The sequence below is a fragment of the Hemitrygon akajei genome, chromosome 6 (genome assembly GCF_048418815.1).
Source record: "Hemitrygon akajei chromosome 6, sHemAka1.3, whole genome shotgun sequence".
NCBI classification, from domain to species: Eukaryota; Metazoa; Chordata; class Chondrichthyes; order Myliobatiformes; family Dasyatidae; genus Hemitrygon; species Hemitrygon akajei.
The window spans coordinates 28,234,070-28,253,711 of record NC_133129.1 but is presented as its reverse complement, the minus strand read 5'-3'; the positions used below and the strand labels follow the sequence as shown (position 1 = coordinate 28,253,711).

Sequence of the window (19,642 nt, the reverse complement as noted above, 5' to 3'; positions counted from 1 at the left end):
GGATGCTGTTTTCCTGTGACAGCACTCCATGTGGATGTGCTCAGTGGTGGGGAAGTCTTTACCGATGATGGACTGGGCCGTATCCACTGCTTTCTGTAGGTTGTCCAATTGAATCCTCTACTGTATGTTGGCAGGACATCACAGCAAGGCCTTCCATATCAAAAATTTGGATGAGGATTTACAAGGTCCGGTTGATAAGTTTGCAAATGACACTAAAATAGGTGTGTCATTGGCATTAAAGATGCCTTTCGAACATCTTGTTCAATTTTGGTTACCCTGCTGCAGGAAAAATGCCATTAAGCTGAAAAGAGTGCTAAGGAGATTTACAAGGATGGTTCTGGGACTTAAGGGTCTGAGTTAGGAAGAAAGGTTGCAAAGGTTTGGGCCTTTTTTGATGATGTATAGGAGAAAAAGGGGAGCTTTTATAGAGGTGTATAAAATTATGATGTCCAAAGATAGGGTAAATAGTCTCTTTTTTCACCCAGGGTTGGGGAATCAAGAAACAGACGCCACAGGTTTAAGATGAGAGGAAAGAGACTTAATAGGAAGATGAGGGACAACTTTTTCACCAAGAGAGTGATCCATATCTGGAATGAGATGTCAGAGGAAGTAGTTGAGGCAGGTACAATATTTAGAAGGTAGTAGACAGGTACATGGGTAGAAAATTAGTTTGGGGTGATATGGTCACAAGCAAATGAGACTAGCTTAAATGTGAATCTCGGTCAGTATAGACCACTAGAGCCAAAGGGTCTATTTCTATGTTTTATGACCCTGTGTGACTTTAATGTGTGGTACTGTCAATAGAGACAGGATTGCATTGTGCAGTTCTGAGGTGAGGTTACAGTCTGAAGAAGCATCCATTATCTTGATCAGCAGGTTTGAGGTGTGAAAAAGGTTCAATGTGTTAGTGCAACATTATGCAGAATTGCACATTGTACAGAACCTTTAATTGATATCTCGTTGCTGATCTCAAGAGGGTGTAATTGTTTATTTTAGTGGGTGGTTGTAGATTGTACCCAAGACCTCCAATTTATGGTCATAAGTGAGGAAATGTGTATTCTGTGATCTGTGACATTGTCCATTACATGACCTATGCTGAAATATCAGAAGGGCAAAGGTAATAGTACATAGACGTGCCTGGACCAAGTACTCAATGGATATAGTTACACCTGAAAATGACCATCAGTGGTATCTAATCATAGTTATACACAACTTGAGCTTGAGTGTATACAACCAGAGGGAATAGTCTGCTCATTCCTCTCAACTTCCAACCCTCACTACCACAGGAAGTTCTACATATGTCTCTAAACCTTCTCCCTTTCTATAATCCAGTGTTCTGAGTAGCCCATCCAGGTGAGGTATAGATTCACGTGCACCTCTGGCAAACTCATCTACTGCATCCAGTGCTCATGATGTGGCCTCCTCTATATTGACAAGACCAATCACAGATCAAGCAATGGATTTGCAAAGTTGGAACCTGTGCTCCATCCTAAATGCCCATCCCCTGGTCTTGGTTGCATTATATTTCAGCTCTTCTTCCCACTTTAACACTGACCTCCCCATCAGCTTTTCCCGTTGCAAGAATGAGCGACAATTCAAATGAGAGGAACAATGCCTCATATTCCTTGGGTAGCATACAATCCAGTGGTACAAACATTGGTTTGGCAATGTGCTCCCTATCCTCAACCATCTCTGGTTCTCCCATCATTGCCTGCTTTCCTACACTACCCTGCCATCCTCCCCCTCCTATCACACATTTTCCCCTTCTGATTCCATCCACCTACTTTCCATACATTTTACCCACAGGACCCATCTCCCTGCCACATGGAAGCATCTGCCTTCCTTTCCCATAATGGATTCCAGTACCACCTTCCTTATTGGATTCAACACTGGCAGCCTTTGTGTTCCCGCTTATCACCTTCCCAGCTGCTTCCACCTTCAACAACTTGGATTCATCTGTCTTTCTTCTTGCCTGCCTTCATCTATCAGCCACCTGCCTCTGTCTCCCATCTTCACTTCTCCCCTCCCCTCCCCTACCTGGCTCCATCTGCCTATCGTCTTTCCCCCCTCTTCTAACCACTGTCACTATTATCACTACTGGCCCTCGCTTTACCATTCCTCCTCTCCTTTCACGGGCTCTCTCCTCTCTTACCTTCAGTTCTGGATCAGTGCTTTGACTGAAACATCAACTATTTTTTCCCTCCAAACCTCACAAATGCAGCTTGATCCTCTGCGTTCCTCCGGCAGATAGATTGTAGCTCAAGATTTCAGCATCCTCATTCCCTTGTGTTTTCAATGGTTTAATTTAATATCAGAGAATGTATATAGTATACAACCTGAAATCCTTACTCTTCACAGACATCCATGAAACAGAAAGAATAAAAACCTAAGAATGAATGACAGAAAAACATTAGAGCCCCAAAGACCCCTCCCACACACAAGCAACAGCAAAAGCATCAAAACTGCCCCTCTTGCTTCACCAAAAGCATCAGCCACCCCCAACCACCATGCAAACAATAGCAAGCTACCAGAGCCCATGATCAAGAGTCCATCAAAAGCTACTGTCCATCCCAGCATGCTCTGTCTCTCACTAGCGAAGAAGACAGAGATATAGCTCCTGCCACAGTGAGAGGGGAGGGCAGAGCTCACTGTTTCGATGCTACAATCTGCAGCGTTGCTTATTTGAGCTCCCCCAACTCTGAGACAACAGACTCTTACTCGCTATTGAGAGAGAAAGAGAGATCGCTCGAGTACAGAACCCTCCAACAACTGCGCCCATTGTCTCGACGTTTCAATCTCCTGCAACGCTACAGTGGGCGACATTGGCAAGGTATCAGATCGTCCACAGGGCTGCACCCTGACGGTGCACATCTTCCAAGCCTCTCCTGGAGACCTCGAAGCGCAGGCCGCTCACCGAGTTCCGAAGAGCGAGAACCCCCCCACCCGTCCGTCTGTGAAGAATGTAGTTTGCGCACAGCTGTAGATCATGGACTCCAGCCACCTTGAAAGTGAAAGAAACAGATGTGAGAACAGGAGACTCAGGCCGGATTTAGAACTGGAAGAAGTCGCCTAAATCCGCAAAGTTCTTTGGCACCATCTTTAGCTCCTCCCACTCCAGACTTTGTAGATTATTACACTGCCGTCTAGCACACTTGGAATTTGGGCAAGATTTCACTGGCTGCGACTTTCTAAGAGCTGTCACAAAAAGAATGGGGTGCAAAACCCACCATGCTGTTGACACCTGTGATATTCAGAAGGTAGCCCAGTGGTGCAGCAGTTAGTGCTGTCGTCAGACGGCCCCAGGAACCCAGGTTCAATCCTGGCCTCAGATGTCGTCTATGTGGAGTTTACACGTGACCACATGGGTTTCCTCCAGGTGCTCTAATTTACTACCATGCCTCAAGGATGCACTTGTAGGTTAATTGGCTGATGTACAGCACTGTCTTGGTCAATTAGATACGTATAGCAAGGGTGCCTAAGTCTTTTGCACAGTACTCTGTAGCCATCATGGAGAGGAGAGCGAGTTTGTAAATCTGATGGGAGCAAAAGATGTTGGGAATGGCAAGGGTGAAGCATGTGGGAGGGGTATGGGAGAGGTGGCAGAGAAGAAGTCCCAGAGGCTGGATGAGATGACACAAGTGCAGACACACCCAGCCCCGAGGCACCAGGCAAGGTCATTTGATTCAAAATAATTGGTTTATTACAGAATGTCTCTGTGGTGATTCCCACTCCCTCCCCTCTCACTTCCCCCTTTCCCAACCACGATTCCCTTCTCCCTGCCCCCTTTCCCAACCACGATTCCCTTCTCCCTGCCCCCTTTCCCAACCACAATTCCCTTCTCCCTGCCCCCTTTCACTCTCAGTCCACAATAGAGACCGATATCAGAATCAGATGTATCATCACTCACATATGTCATGAATTTTGTTCTTTTCCTGAGGCAGCAGTGCAGTGCAATGCATAATATTACTACAGTACTGTACAAGTCTTGCACCCTAGCTATATATATGTGCCTAAGACTGTAAGCTACAAGGAGAGGTTGGACAGAAAATATTCCGCTGGGGCATCGGAGGCTGAGGGAACACCTGATATGGTTATAATATTATGAAAGGCATGAGTCAGAGAGACGGTCAGAATATTTTATTTCCAGTGTCAAATAGGAGAGGATGTGCTTTTAAGGTGGGGGGAAGGGTAAAGTTTCAGGTATTGATATTGGTTTATTATTGTCACATGTACTGAGATACAGTGAAAAGCTCGTCTTGTGTTCTGTTCACACAGATCAATTCATTCTACAGTGCATTGCAGTAGAACAAGGTAAAACAATACTGCAGAATAAAATGTAACAGCTACAGAGAAAGTGTAGTGCAGCTGAACAATTAAAACAAGGAGGATTGTGAGGTTAAGAATCCATCTTATTTTACGAAAGGTCCTTTGAAGAGACTGATAACAACAGGATAGAAGCTGTTCTTGGAGATGTGGGGAGCGAGTCTTTTGAACAGAGAGTGTTTGGTGCCTGGAATGAGCTGCCAGAGAAGGTGGTGGAGGTAGATGTGGCAGTGGTGTTTAAGAGGTTATTAGGTAGTCGTGTTAATTTACAGGGAATGGAGGATCATGTGCACAGAGAAGGGATTTCGTTTAATTTTGCATCAGGTTCGGCACAGACAACATTGGCCCAAGGGCTTATCCCTGTGGTTTACCTTCATGCTGGTTCAAGCACCTTCATATTGCCCCCTTTTGAACTAAAAATGGTAATTAAGTGGTAGAGACCAGAGGGGAGCAGGAATTGGGAACAGGATGCTGGTTGCATTCCAGCCCGTTCAATTGCTTCGGCTCATTTGCAACGGCAGTTCAACAGAAGGTGTTTCTCATTAAGGTACCACGTCTCTGCAGGTCATCAGGTGCCGAGGACCGGTGGGTGATGGTCAGTGAGTCGTGCCACTGCCCCCAGCCATGAGTCCAGAAGTGTGCGCTTGTTTTCTGGCAGATGGTCAGGGCTCGGCAAGATGGCACTCTCACCACAGGGTTGGAGTCGGCATCACACTCTGTGTGCAGGCTGTCTCAGACCCGGATCCAAGTATCTGCAACTCTTTATCCACCTCAGCAGGCATGGACAGGCTTTCGATGCTTCATGTTGCTTTCCTCAAGTATGGTACGTTCTCATTCCCTCACCACAAGCTCTCCATCCCGGGATGTACATCTGAGCACTGGGCCCCTGTGATAACAATGCATTCATTATCACTGACATAAAAGACCTGATTTTTTAAATTTTGTGGCAGCAGTACAGAGCAAAGGCATAAATTTACTATAAATTACAATACAAAATAAACAGAACAAATAAAGGGACTAACAAGTTAAATTCATGTGTTCTTGGACCATCCCTAAATGAGCTGGCCTGTTTCGGAAACATTGAGTGTGTGGGCCTTCCTCCTCCTTGATGGTGGAAGTCAGAAGAGGACATGTCCCCGGATGTTCTGGATCTTTTATGTCGTCTACTGTCTAATGAGGATCGGTTGAGTGAGCTCGGGCTTTTCTCTAAGGAGCAAAGGAGGATGAGAGGTGACTTGATGGAACTCTACAAGATGATAAGAGGTATAAATGGAGACATTTTCCCAAGGAGGTGGGAGCAATTTTGAGATGACTGGAGGAAAGTATAGGGGGGAAGTCAGTGGTAAATTTTTTTACACAGAGAATGCTGGGTACATGGAATCCCCTGCCAGGGGTGGTGATAAAGGCAGATACATTAGGGACAGTTAAGAGATTCTTAGCTAGGCACATAGATGATTAAACAAATGGAGGGCAATGTCAGAGGGAAGGGTTAAATTGATCTTAGAGAAGGTTAAGCAGTCAACACAGCATTATGGGCCAAAGGGTCTATACTGTGCAGTAGCATTCTATGTTAAACCCCTTCAGATCTCTGCAACCTCGGCAAGATATCCCCTAGCCTTACAACCCTCATAGTTTCCTGCTTCTCCACCATTTAGAACCATAGAATCATAGAACATTACAACACAGAAACAGGCCCTTTGGCCCTTCTTGGCTGTGCCGATCTATTTTTCTGCCTAGTCCCACTGACCTGCACCTGGACCATATCCCTCCATACACCTCTCATCCATGTACCTGTCCAAGTTTTTCTTAAATGTTAAAAGTGAGCCTGCATTCACCACTTCATCTGGCAGCTCATTCCACACTCCCACCACTCTCTGTGTGAAGAAACCCCCCTAATGTTCCCTTTAAACTTTTCCCCCTTCACCCTTAACCCATGTCCTCTGTTTTTTTTTTCCTCCCCTAACCTCAGTGGAAAAAGCCTACTTGCATTCACTCTATCTATACCTGTCGTAATTTTATACATCTCTATCAAATCTCCCCTCATTCTTCTACGCTCCAGGGAATAAAGTCCTAACCTATTCAACCTTTCTCTGTAACTCAGTTTCTTAAGTCCCGACAACATCCTCGTAAACCTTCTCTGCACTCTTTCAACCTTATTAATATCCTTCCTGTAATTAGCTGACCAAAACTGCACGCAATACTCCAAATTCGGCCTCACCATTGTCTTATACAACCTCACCATAACGTTCCAACACTTATACTCAAATTTCTAGCCTTTTTCTAGCTCTTATTTCTAGCCTTTTTTTAAAATCAGGAGACTCAAGAAAATGCACACACTGGAATCTGGGGAAAAGCAACACTACCGGAGGAACTCAGCTGATTAGGCAGCAACTGTGAATGGGAGACGGTTCAGCCCAAGATTCTGATGCAGTGTCTCAACATGAATCGTTAACTATCTGTCTGCCTCCACAGATGCTGCCTGACCATCTGAGTTCCTCTAAAAGATTGCTTTGTGCTCTTAACTTTTCATCATTCCACTATTAGCTGCACATCCCTGAACTCTGGAATCCCTTTGATGAACCCTACCATCTCTGTTTCTTCCTTTAATGTGCTCCTTGAATCTACCTCCTTAACCAAATTTCCCCTCACCTATTCTCATATTCCCTCTGGTGCAAGATGCCATTTTTTCCCCTCCATGTGCTTTTAGCTGTGTTAAAGGCTCTACGTAAATGCATCTGATTATTGTTTTAAATTGTGGCGCTCTACTATTGATAGATAGATAGATAGATAGATACTTTATTCATCCCCATGGGGAAATTCAACTTTTTTTCCAATGTCCCATACACTTGCTGTAGCAAAACTAATTACAAACAATACTTAACTCAGTAAAAAAAAATGATATGCATCTAAATCACCGTCTCAAAAAGCATTAATAGCTTTTAAAAAGTTCTTAAGTCCTGGAGGTAGAATTGTAAAGCCTAATGGCATTGGGGAGTATTGACCTCTTCATCCTGTCTGAGGAGCATTGCATTGATAGTAACCTGTCACTGAAACTGCTTCTCTGTCTCTGGATGGTGCTATGTAGAGGATGTTCAGAGTTATCCATAATTGACCGTAGCCTACTCAGCGCCCTTCGCTCAGCTACCGATGTTAAACTCTCCAGTCCTTTGCCCACGACAGAGCCCGCCTTCCTTACCAGCTTATTTAGACATGAGGCGTCCCTCTTCTTAATGCTTTCTCCCCAACACGCCACCACAAAGAAGAGGGCGCTCTCCACAACTGACCTATAGAACATCTTCAGCATCTCACTGCAGACATTGAATGACGCCAACCTTCTTAGGAAGTACATTCGACTCTGTGCCTTCCTGCACAAGGCATCTGTGTTGGCAGTCCAGTCAAGCTTCTCGTCTAACTGTACTCCCAGATACTTGTAGGTCTTAACCTGCTCCACACGTTCTCCATTAATGATTATTGGGCACTGTACTGCTGCAGCAAACAAGATAAGCCAATGATATTAAACCTGATTCTATTCTATGTTAATGATCGTAAAGAACAGGAGAAACAGGGTTTCCTCGTGTTTTCATCACAAAATGAACAAAGGTCACAGGTCACTTACCAAGATGTCCAACGATATATAATGAATGCGTGGACCCCACTCTGAGTTTTCAACAGGCCACTCCTGATGAACGAGGCCAAAGGTTGCTGGAAGAACCTGCTTCTGCTTGACTTAAAGAGGACCTGCTAGAGCAGGACCCAGTCCATTGCTGGGAACCCAGCTGAGCTCTGCCCCCTGTGGATCTGCTTATTTGGATCCCGTGGTTCCTTGGAAGTCAAGAATAGGGCATAAAACTTGTAACTATAGCTGTTTTATTAGGTGTTCGTAACAATAAAATGGAAAAAAAAATGGCAACCGACTCACTCTACTGCAGGGATTCCCAACCTGGGATCCATGGTCCCTCAGTAATGGGAGGGGTCCATGGCATAAAAAAAAGGTTGGGAACAGCTGTTCTACTGTAAGAGAAAGAGAGAAAAAGTGAAGGATAAGAGCAAAGAAACAAAGCAGGCATGGTTGTCTTATACTAAGACTAACTCACCAGAGAGATAAAGCACAATTCAGTGATAAGAGGTATTTTATGAAATTGTCAGGTTCAAGTGGCATTGCACGTGCTCCAGAAAATCTGGAGGGTTATGTGGGAGCAAAGTGTTAGGTTGATTTTGGAGTAGGTTAAAAGAGTAGCAAAACATCATGGACTGAAGAGCCTCGGTGTTGTATGGATCAATGTTCTCAAATAGCCAAGGCCCTGCCGTGCAATTTCTGTAATCGCACCTCTCACAGGCACTAAGGAGTTTCCAGGCCATAATCAGTTATTAAGGATGAGAATTATCCCATGTTCCTCTAAGATAAAAACATTGTCACTTAGTGAAGGCTAAGGAAAGAACATGACCAATAAATTAATTGCCCGAGATTTTTCACTGCTTTTAAAATAATCCAGAGAAGTGCTCAATAACAAGTACTGCCTCTGGCTCCTTAATTTAGACATTCGACCTTGTTATCTGTCTGTTTTTACAAAAAAACAAAACAAGCCTTTTGGCTGTAACATACAAATCCCTAGTGGGGAAGGTTATCATTGTGCATGGTGCTGGAAATGAGCACATCCTGCAAACACTCTCAGACTAACCAGGTTAAGGGCACCTTTAAATCAACCAATTGAATGAAAAGCCATCTTAATAAGCTGTAACTAAGGACTGTGTGCCAGTGCACTGTAAGATTCGATGAATGCTTGAGTGAACTTCATCCAACTTAACACCACAGGACTCCACAATCTGTTTTGGAAACACTCACAGAACAGGCATAGCCACTAGGTTAAAAATAACTTGGTAGCACAGAGTGAGTGACGCATTAAGTAATTACTCATATTATTTCTAATATTAGTGAGCTTCTTTCTGCCATATTAGCTGCAAGGGCTGGGCTAGTAGAATTGGCCTCCACTATAGTTGAGCCTGAATGATCTTGTATTGATCTTGACCTTTCTTTGCAATTACCCCTCCCCAGTTGCCAGGACCATTTTCCAACAGCCACTTGGACTACTGATGTTGCAGACACTAGACAGATAGCAGATGCTGGTAAACTGGAGCAACCCCCAAAATGCTGGAGGAACTCAACAGCATCTGTGGAAGGAAATAGTCAGCATTTCAGATTGACACCCTTCCTCTGGACTGGAAGATGTACCTTCATGAGGCTGATCTGAGAAAAGAAAGTAACAAAAAATATCAGAAAAACTTAAGTCTGGTGTCATCCATGGAGAATGAAACAAAGTTAATGGATCAGGTTACCTGGAACCAGCTGCTGGCCAGATTCATTGAGACATTGTCCTCATCTTTTCTAGAGGACTGGATGGCATAACTTTCTGCACCTAAGTGGTATCCTGCCACTTGGGTCTTGAGAAGGCCTAAAGGCTCAAATTCCAAAACCTTACTGGAAGACCATAAGACATAGGAGCAGACTTAGGCCATTCAATGCACTGAAACTGTTCTGCCACTTGATCATGGCTGATTTATTATCCCTCTCTATCCCATTCTCCTCCTCCACAATACTATTGATGGCTATTGTTAGTGACTTTTAAATGTTATTCAGATGGAAATGCTCACCAAGTCAGACAGCATCTGTGAGGAGAGAAACAGAGTTGACATAGCAGGCTAATGATCTTTCTTCAGAACCAGAAATCTTATTCTGGTTTTCTCACCTCCATCTACGTATGTTGCCTGACCTGCTGAGCATTTTCTGGTAGTACAATTTTTATTCTGGATTTCTAGCACCTGCAATATTTTGCTTCTGACATTAATTGTTTGCACGTGAATCTTAAAACTGAGGCCTTTGATCCTTCTCTTACCAATTGTTCAGCTTAATTTACATGATTTGTCTCCCTGAACCAATCCCTCTCATCCTTTAAACACATTTTTTTTGTTATAATTTTGGCCCTTTCAATGGTCACTATATTCTCCTTAAATAGTAAGTAGTAAGTAGAACTATGTACTTATATTATCAGTGCAGGTGCATCATGGAAGTGATTCTAGCTGAAACAACTTGTGGTAGGATATTGGCGTGCTCAGACACAGCAGCTTCTACGGGGCCAATCAAAGATGTTATTGTCTTTTTTAAGCATATTTGTTACAATCACAAGAGCCTGCTGGACATTAAGAACTTAAAGTACTGCAGATCCACCCCCATCAGTGAGTTACCCATTGGCAGAGAAACAGAAGGAGCTGGATTTGGTGCGGATCTTGTGGCTGCCTGTGTCAGGGAGGCATTGGTGCAAGCAGGCGGTGTACAGTCAACAGCAAGTGATTGTCTTACTTGCTTCTCTTGTGATTGCAAGACCCTGTTGGACATTACTGTAAATCCGATTCACTTTTTGATTGGTGAACAGCTGGGGAAGACAGCGGGGGAGCTGCGTGGCCTCGATCGAGGTGAGCACTGGGCATCAAACCACAGTGTCATCTGTCTGCAGCTGCTCGGAGGACAGGGGCCAGAGTTAGTGCACTCTGGCAGGGTGCAAAGGCAGTGTGGAGCAGCAGCAATACTGCTCTCCAGTGTTTGCTCAGTAGAAGACAAGACGCCTTGTGTTCAACAGCAGACTGCTGCAACATTCATGGACTCAGGGACATAGAATATACTTTTTTGAGTATTACTGCATTTTACTTTCTTATACATGCTGTAAAATACAGTTGATCATGAACACATGAAAATCTGCAGATGCTAGAAATCTAAGCAACACACAGAAAATGCTGGAGGAGCTCGGCAGCCAAGAAGTATCTATAGAAAGGAATAAACGGTAAATGTTTCAGGCCTAAACCCTTCATCAGGACTGCAATACTGTGTTTTGCAACTTGGCCCTGGAGTAATTCATTTCATTTGCCTGTACACATGGGTATTCATGATGGTTGAATGATAACTGAACTTGAACTTGAATATTAATCTACTATGTATAAGTGGTTTGCTTCATTCAGATTTCCACACACATGATTTTAGGGTTCTTGTTTTTGTTTCATATAGTCACAAATGATTCTTTTGATCTTCCATTCATTTTGCATAATCACTTTCTCTTTCTCTCTCTCTCCCTCTCTCTCTCCCCCTCCCTCTCTCTCTCCACCTCTCCCTCCCTCCCTCCTCTTCTCCCCCCTCTTTCTATCCTCCTCCATTCTTCCTGTTTCTGTCCCTTTTCAACCTCCACCCCTCATATGTCTCCTTTCTCCTCATGGTCCGGTTCCACCCATTTGCTAGCACGTATGTCACCCATTGTCTCTCTTCCCTCACCAATCTGACCCTGGTTTATTCTGCCATTGGCCTCTCCTCTAATGGTTCCCATTATCACAGCCTTTACCTATTGGATTCCAGCACTGGTAGCCCTTTGTGTTCCTGCTTATTTCCCTCTAGCAACTTTCTCTCCCTTCACCCCCCCCACTGACTCTTGCCTTCATCTTTTATCTAACTCCATCTTTCTGGTCTCCCAGCTCCACTTCTCCCCTCCCTTGCCTGGCTCTATTTGCCTCTCATCCTTCTACACCTCCTCCCCCTCCCAGTCCATAATCTTCTCCAACCTCTACCTGACTGCTCCTCATCTCCTTCTTTACACTGTCTCTCTCCTCAGGCCAGAAACAGGGTTTTGAGATGAAACGTAAACATTTCCTAACCTGCACCAACACCCCCTCCCCCCGAATGATGCTGCTCAACCCGCTGAGGTCATAGAGCACTACTACACTGAAACAGGCCCCTCAACCCGTTTAGTCCATGCCAAACTATTATTCTGCCTCATAGGAGAGATCCTCCAGCAGACTGTTTGTTGCTTGGTGATTAATGTAGGAGTAGTATAAATGGCTGGTTGGTGTGGACTTGGTGAGCCAATGGGCCTGTTTCTGTGTTATATAACACATAAGACTCTATGATAGTTAGACGAAAGGTTTTTCTAATTGATATACACTACACACATCACATTATCCCATACCCTATGTGGCATATGTCCCAAAAGCACTGGTTTAAAGCCTGCAGCTATATGAGGTTGTTGATTACACTGAAATTGAATTATATTTATGACACTACTGTACTTATGATTCCCTTACACAGTCTGTTTCTCAGAAAATAGGTTTGCAGTCAACTCTTTTCTCCCCTTTTTTTCCCATTATTTGGCATAGTGCAATATGAGCATGCCAATTCCAGTTGCTATGGTGACAGCAACAGATATAAAGAACTTATATTGAACCTGAATCCTATTCAGTGGACTGTCCTCCCACATGAAACAGAATATAAAAATAAGATTTATGCAACACACACAGAACGCTGGAGGAGCTCAGCAGGTCAGGCAGCATCGATGGAAAAGAGTGAACAGTCGATGCTTTGAGCCGAGACCTTTCTTCAGGATTGAGAAGGAAGAGGGAAGATATCAAAATAAAAAGGTGGGGGGAGGGTTGGGAAACTAGCTGGAAGGTGATAGGTGAAGCCATGTGAGTGGGAAAGGTCAAGGGGCTGGAGAAGAAAGACTCTGAGAGGAGAGGAGAGTGGACAATAGGAGAAAGGGAAGAAGGACGGAAGTAATAGGTAGGTGAGAAGAAGTGAAAAATCAGAGTGGGGAATAGAGAAGTGGGGGGGGAGGGGGGATTTATTTACCAGAAGAAGAAATCAATATTCACGCCATCAGTTTGGAGATACCCAAATGATTTATGCACATGAAGTATCCATAAGATTTTCACTCAGCATGTATAACAAAAGAATGTCTAAAAACCAAGACAAATGTTTTTTTTCTGATTTCCCATTCAAGTGCCATAGCTTCAGTCAGGGATCAGCGAGAATCTGAAAATTGGCATCTGTGGTCATGTGCAGTATTCTTTCAGGATTCCCGCTGCGCTGTTGTTCCAGTGACGAGTGGCAGAAATGCTTCCATTGCAGATAAGAAGGTTTTAGTATATAATCAATAAAACTTGCAAAAGCATTACGATCTGCCAGGAGATTGTAGTTTGTGAAGAGGCCACCGGCCTTTCACACTGAGACTTGTTTGTGCTGACTTTGCCGATGTCTTCGTCAGCCGGAAAGGCACAGCCTGAAATTCTCACAGACGTTATGTGATAGGGCGGATCTTGGCAGAGTGGAGCAGAATTGATCAAGTGTTGTGGATTGTGCTGCACAGATCTTTGAGTTAACTATTTGTTGTCAGAAATTAGCTTAGATGCCCAAATTAAATATTCTAGTTTAGAAGAAAACTACCAAGGTAGTTACCTCAGGGTAATCTTAGGGTGGTATATGGTGACTTAACGAAAGTGAGTCCTGGAGAAGTGTCTCAGCCTGAAACATCAACTTTTTCTTCATTTCCATGGATGCTGCCTGACCAGCTGGGATCCTCCAGCATTTTGTGAGTACTCCTATGATAAGATGAACATACTTTGATAATAAATTGACTTTGAACTTTAAACTTTGAACCTTGACACCTGCCTACAGTTGGGTGCGTGAGTTATGACCTGCTTGCTTTGAGGGTCTTCCTGACCCCAGAAAGTCAACAGTAAGCAGAAAATATTGAGCAGAAACTGGAGCAGGAGGAGATGGAGGGAAGAGAGAGGAAGAGATAAATATGAGTCCAGGTTTGGCTTACTTGACCAGCTCAAGAAAATCACCAATCACAATGAGCTGCAGAGAATCAGAATTAGAGTTATTATCACAGTTATTATTATATGATGTGAAATTTGTTGTTTTGCAGCATCAGTACAGTGCAAAGACATAAAATGACTACAAATTACAAAATAAATAAATAGTGTAAAACAATAGGAATAGTGAGGGTTCATGGGTTCATGGACCATTCAGAAACCTGATGGCGAGGGGGAGAACCTGTTACTAAATCATTGAATAGGGGTCTTCAGTCTCCTGTACTTCCTCCATGATGATAGTACTGAGAAGAAGGCATGTCTCAGATGGTGAGGGTCCTTAGAAAAGAGTGCCACTGCCTCTTGAAGGTGTTCCTGATGTGGGGAGGGTTGCTCTTGTGATGTGTACAAAAAATGAGAGATAGAGATAAAATGCAAAAGCAAGACCTTAGTGCAAAAATAAATACATTCAAGTTCATGGCAATGCAAGAAATTGAGTACAGGAGTTGGGATGTTTTTTGAAATTGTTGAAGACATTGGTGAAGACAAATTTGGAGAACTGCATGCAGTTTTGGTCACCTACCTACAGGAAAAATGTAAATAAGATTGAAAGAGTGCAGAGAAAATTTACAAAAATGTTGCTGGGACTTGAGGAACTGAATTATGGGGAAAAGCTGAAGAACTTTGGACATTATTCCCTATAATATAAAAGATTGAAGAGAGATTTGATAGAGACATACAAAATTATGAGGGTTACAGATTGAGTGAATGCAAGCAGCTTTTTCCACTGAGATTGGGTGAAACTACAAAGAGAGGTCTTGGGTTAAGGGTGAAAGGTGAAATGTTTAAGGGGAACATGAGGGGGAACTCCTTTACTCAGGGTGGTGAGAGTGATGGGTGCAGTGCTGATTTCAACATTTAATAGTAATTTAGATAGGTGCATGGATTGGAGGAGTATGAAGGGATGCTGCAGTGTTCTATTACTCTCTGATTCTAGACGATTGTACGGCTCTGTTGCTGAGGTAGGATGCAAGTTGTGCAGGCCAGTTCAATATTGATGGTTGTAGCTATTCCTGAACCTGGTGGAGTGGGACATGAGCATGTGTGCCTGGGTGTCTGTGTGTGCATGTGTGTACGCAACACTATTAAAAATGTGTATCGACTGCTGTGTTAGCTGATCACTGAAGGTCTTGTACTCCTGTCTTGCAGGTTCATTACTTAATGGTGCTCTCTGCTAACTGGGCCTATGTGAAGGATGCCTGCAGAATGCAAAAGTACGAGGACATCAAATCAAAGGAGGAACAGGAATTGCATGACATTCACTCCACCCGCTCCAAAGAGCGGCTAAATGCCTACACATAAAGAGCCCCTGCCCCCTTGCTCACACCGGTTACTGCTTTTGTGTCTGACTAAAGCTTAACAATTGACTTACGACCCTTGTTACTGGTTCAGTAAGTTCCTATGCGACTCAACTATGTGTTTCTTTTTTTTAAAAAAAAAGCAGCGATCAAAAATGCAAAAGCCATGTTGTTTGATAAAGGGTCAGCCCTCACCTCTCACACATGCATTGAGTTTTTTTTATGCAATCAGGTCTAGTAACTTCTTGCTCTATTTTCTTTTAAGAAGACTTTGATATTGTAATTTTTCTGTAAACACTCCAAATTCAAGCAGAGTAACCTCTGCTGAAAATATCACTGCACACTCATTTTACATCAGTACTTCTCACTTTAATGGAGATGATCTCCCATTTATTGCAGATGCGTGAAGGAAAGTAATTTGATACCAGCATGATGTTATTCATCATCTGTGGTTATTTCCAGTCTATTTTTCCAAGACGTTCGTCCAATACAAGATATCTCTCAGATATACCTACATTGATAAATTTCTGAACCTAATAATCATGTTCATACTGTACTGATTGTTTTTGTATATTATCTAATTATAGATACTTTCATTGATCAAACAGTTTAATATTAATCATTAACCCTTGGGTTTATGTCAATTTAATTCGCTTTATTGATAATGATTGACTCTCAGTGCATGATCAAAATCTACTAAAAAATAAATGTTGCAATGGGTACAGTTCCTTTTCAAGGGTGATAATTGGAAAGTGTTTTATTTACTTCTCTGGTGCAGTGGTTTACTATCTGTTACTCCTCTGGAAATAGAAACATTCAACATTTTTGGGAAGATAAATAAACATCATGAGGGTGTCCAACCCAGATTAGTCTGCATGTTCTCCTATCAGGCAATCAGAACGTTGTAATCAAGTTGGGGTGTGGACAACTGCTAAGCACACTAAATCCATGAGGGCAGCATCGACATGAGTTTCACACCTCATGTTCAAATGCCAGCATGTATAGAGGTGCTTAGTATAGGAATCAATCCATTATTTTCATATTGGATTCATCTCAATGTTAATCACCCATTCCGATCATGTCGGGTTCTGGGAAGTTTTCTGCCTATGGCCCCTCAAAATCAGGCTTTGAATTTTTTTTAAACTGATGGATGAAGGTTTTTGAGATACATGCATGGGCCATTAAGAGTCAAAAAAGGTGTGCCTGGAAAGTTGCATGTATAGCTGACTCTAAGGAAGCAAGTGAAACCCGTTTCATAGGAGCTTACTACTATAGGACACACTTGCACATTCCATTTGTTTAGAACTTTTTAACTAACTTTGTGAGGACCTTCCACAAGCACTTCACACAAAATGGTGGGGTTGGGGGCAGGACATAACACTTCGGGTACTCTACCTTTCATTTCTGTTCTGACACCAAATATCGGTGTCAGACCAAACCACCAAGCTTTTGGGAGTTTAATCAGATGGTCTCCACTGAGTGAAAGTAGTTTCGCATGCAAAATATGTAAGAGGAGAAATTCAGCTTTAGTTGCCATCACTAAACATGTGAAGCTCAGCTAGCAGCTGGTACACGTTAAATGCAAGTGACGAAGTCAAATTTCTCCCCCGTCACATTTGGGGAAACAGCACAAAACCTTCGGTTGTGAACATATTCAAGCCACCAGTGACAAATGTTGGTGTTAAATATTTATAAGAGGGAGAAATGGTTTTAAAAAAAAAGCTACCTGTGAATTTTGTACTGTGAGAGTCATTGAGAGCGTTCCATCAAAACTCAACCAAAATGGGTGTGTTGAATTTTATTCTGTATTGCCTATTGATACTGCAGTATGGTGTCTCCCTGAACCCCTAGCCTGAACAAAATCTCCATTGATGTTCTTTGGATGTAAAATCCTGGTCTGTTTTTTTTTTCTTTTGGTCTAACTTTTGGACCTCTTGTGGACTATGGTGAGCTATTTCCTGATGTAAGTGCATTTCTAATGAAGTTAAGGGAACTGAGATCTGCTTTATACTGTAACGGTCATGCAAAATTTGGTCATTTCTAAGCGTTTTATGTATTAGATAAGAACTTTGACGTAGCTGTTAATCGCGGCATGATTATACTCTAGGTATGGGGATAGCTTCTTGAGAGTTGATTAGCGTTTATTTTAGCATTAGGCTGTCTTACTGTATTGTGTACAGTATCATGGTGCTTATGCTAGCAGGTTTATGCTGTGACTCTCATAGAATATTTTAATGTAGTGTTTGGTTATTTTTGTGTGATATCTATAGGTTGTGTCAATTTAATCAATGTCCTTTGATTCAGATATGATGTCTTGTATTCAGTAATAATGCTATTGGCTTTCTGGTACTAGTCTTTGTATTTTCACAAAGAATGCTTTGTAGCAGGCTGTATAATTAATCTGTTTTTGTACATGAATGTGCCAACAGCTTGACAGTGGCTTTTTTTTCTTTTGACTGTAGGAAGAAAATGCTTGCGATTTAATAAATAAAATAAATAAATTTGTGTACTTGTTCCTTCGTGGAAATTTTGTCTGTAATTAATTGGTGCCTTCCCTCTTCCTCCATCTGCTGGGTGTGTGTACTTCTTTGTAGCAAAACTTCCAGCAGCAAGTTCTGCAAGTAAATCAAGTTCAAGTTCAAGTTCATTGCCTTGCAACCATATGCTTGTATACAGCTAAATGTGACATCGTTCCTGTAGGGTCAAGGTGCAAAACACAGTACATGTAAAACATACAGCACATAAAGTAATATTGACACAATAATATTCATAGATAATGAAATTATTCTGTAGATGCACAAGTTGATATAAAGTGCATATACAATGTTTAGCTAAATGTACAACAGTATAATGTGTTGGCACGTGGCCAAGTGGTTAAGGCATTCGTCTAGTTACCTGAAGGTCGCTAGTTCGAGCCTTGGCTGAGGCTTGCGTGTGTGTCCTTGAGCAAGGCACTTAACCACACATTGCTCTGCGACGACACCAGTGCCAAGCTGTATGGGTCCTAATGCCCTTCCCTTGGACAACATTGGTGGCGTGGAGAGGGGAGACTTGCAGCCTGGGCAACTGGCAGTCTTCCATTAAAAAAAACCTTGCCCAGGCTTACACCCTGGAAACTTTCCAATGTGCAAATTCATGGTCTATCGAGACTAACGGAAGCCTACACACTACTGGCACCCAGTAGCAGGGTGCTGTAAACATTCAGCAGGCCAAACAGCATCTGTGGAGGAAGAAACAGTTCCTGTTTCAGGTCATAAACTATCTGTCGGAGGTTAGCTGCAAGTTATTGCTGATGCTTTATGTAGCACAAGGCCTTTTGAATGTATATTACGTGACTGCCCGGGATTTGAACTATCTCCACCCACACATATACTTCTACAGCATGATTCTGACATTCATGCATTATTTAAAGATACTCACTATTATTTGTTTTAAAAATTAAGATACTTTCAAAATACACTTAGCGGCCACTTTTTTACCTAATGAAGTGGCCACTATGTTCGTAGCCTTCTGCTGCTGTGGCCCAGCTACTTCAAGGTTCGACGTGACCTCTTCTGCACAACACTGTTGTAACGTATGATTATTTGAGTTGTTGCTGCCTTTCAGTCAGCTTGAACCAGTCTGGCCATTCTCCTCTGACCTCTCTCATTAACGAGGTGTTTTCACTCACAGAACTGCTGCTGAATGGATGTTTTTAGTTTCTTCGTAAACTCTAGAGACTGTTGTAAAAGTCCCAGCAAGTCAGCAGTTTCTGAGATACTCCACCACTCTGTCTTGAAACAACAACCATTCCACAGTCAAAGTCACTTAGGTCACATTTCATCCCCATTCTGATGTTTGGTCTGAACAACAGAACACCTTGACTGTGTCTATATAATTTTATGCACGGAGTTGCTGTCGCATGATTGGCTGATTAGATATTTGCATTAATAAGCAGTTGTACAGATGCACCTAAGAAAATGGCTACTGAGTTCACAAGAATCTAACACCACTAGCACTGTCATTAATAATGGGTACTGGGTGGTGGCAGGCTGCTGTAAATATTCAGCAGGCCGGACAGCACCTGTGGAGGGAGAACCAGTTCATGGTTTAGGTCAAAGACTATCTGAAGTTAGCTGCAAGTTATTGCTGAAGCGTTATGCACAAGGCCTTTTGAATGCATATTACGTGACCCACCGAGATTTGAATTAACTCTACCCACACACGTCGTATATATTTTGACAGCATGATTCGGATGTCACTGTTTAAGGATAAAGGCGAAGCCTTTTAGGACCGAGATGAGGAAAAACTTCTTCACGCAGAGAGTGGTGAATCTGTGTAATTCTCTGCCACAG

General features: G+C 42.8%; 1 protein-coding gene across 3 annotated transcripts in view; it reads left to right on the top strand.

Annotated features, from left to right (window-relative positions):
- The window catches only part of gpm6ab (glycoprotein M6Ab), a 251,736-nt gene extending 233,919 nt beyond the window's left edge, over positions 1 to 17,817 (top strand). For 2 of the 3 annotated variants that reach the window (XM_073048031.1, XM_073048030.1), the window contains exon 7: positions 15,160 to 17,817. In XM_073048031.1, the coding sequence (XP_072904132.1) occupies positions 15,160 to 15,312 (153 nt within the window). In that variant the 3' untranslated portion in view covers positions 15,313 to 17,817. The remainder of the gene's footprint in view (positions 1 to 15,159) is intronic. The other variant, XM_073048032.1, reaches the window with a different exon arrangement.
- The last annotated feature ends 1,825 nt before the right edge of the window (positions 17,818 to 19,642 follow it).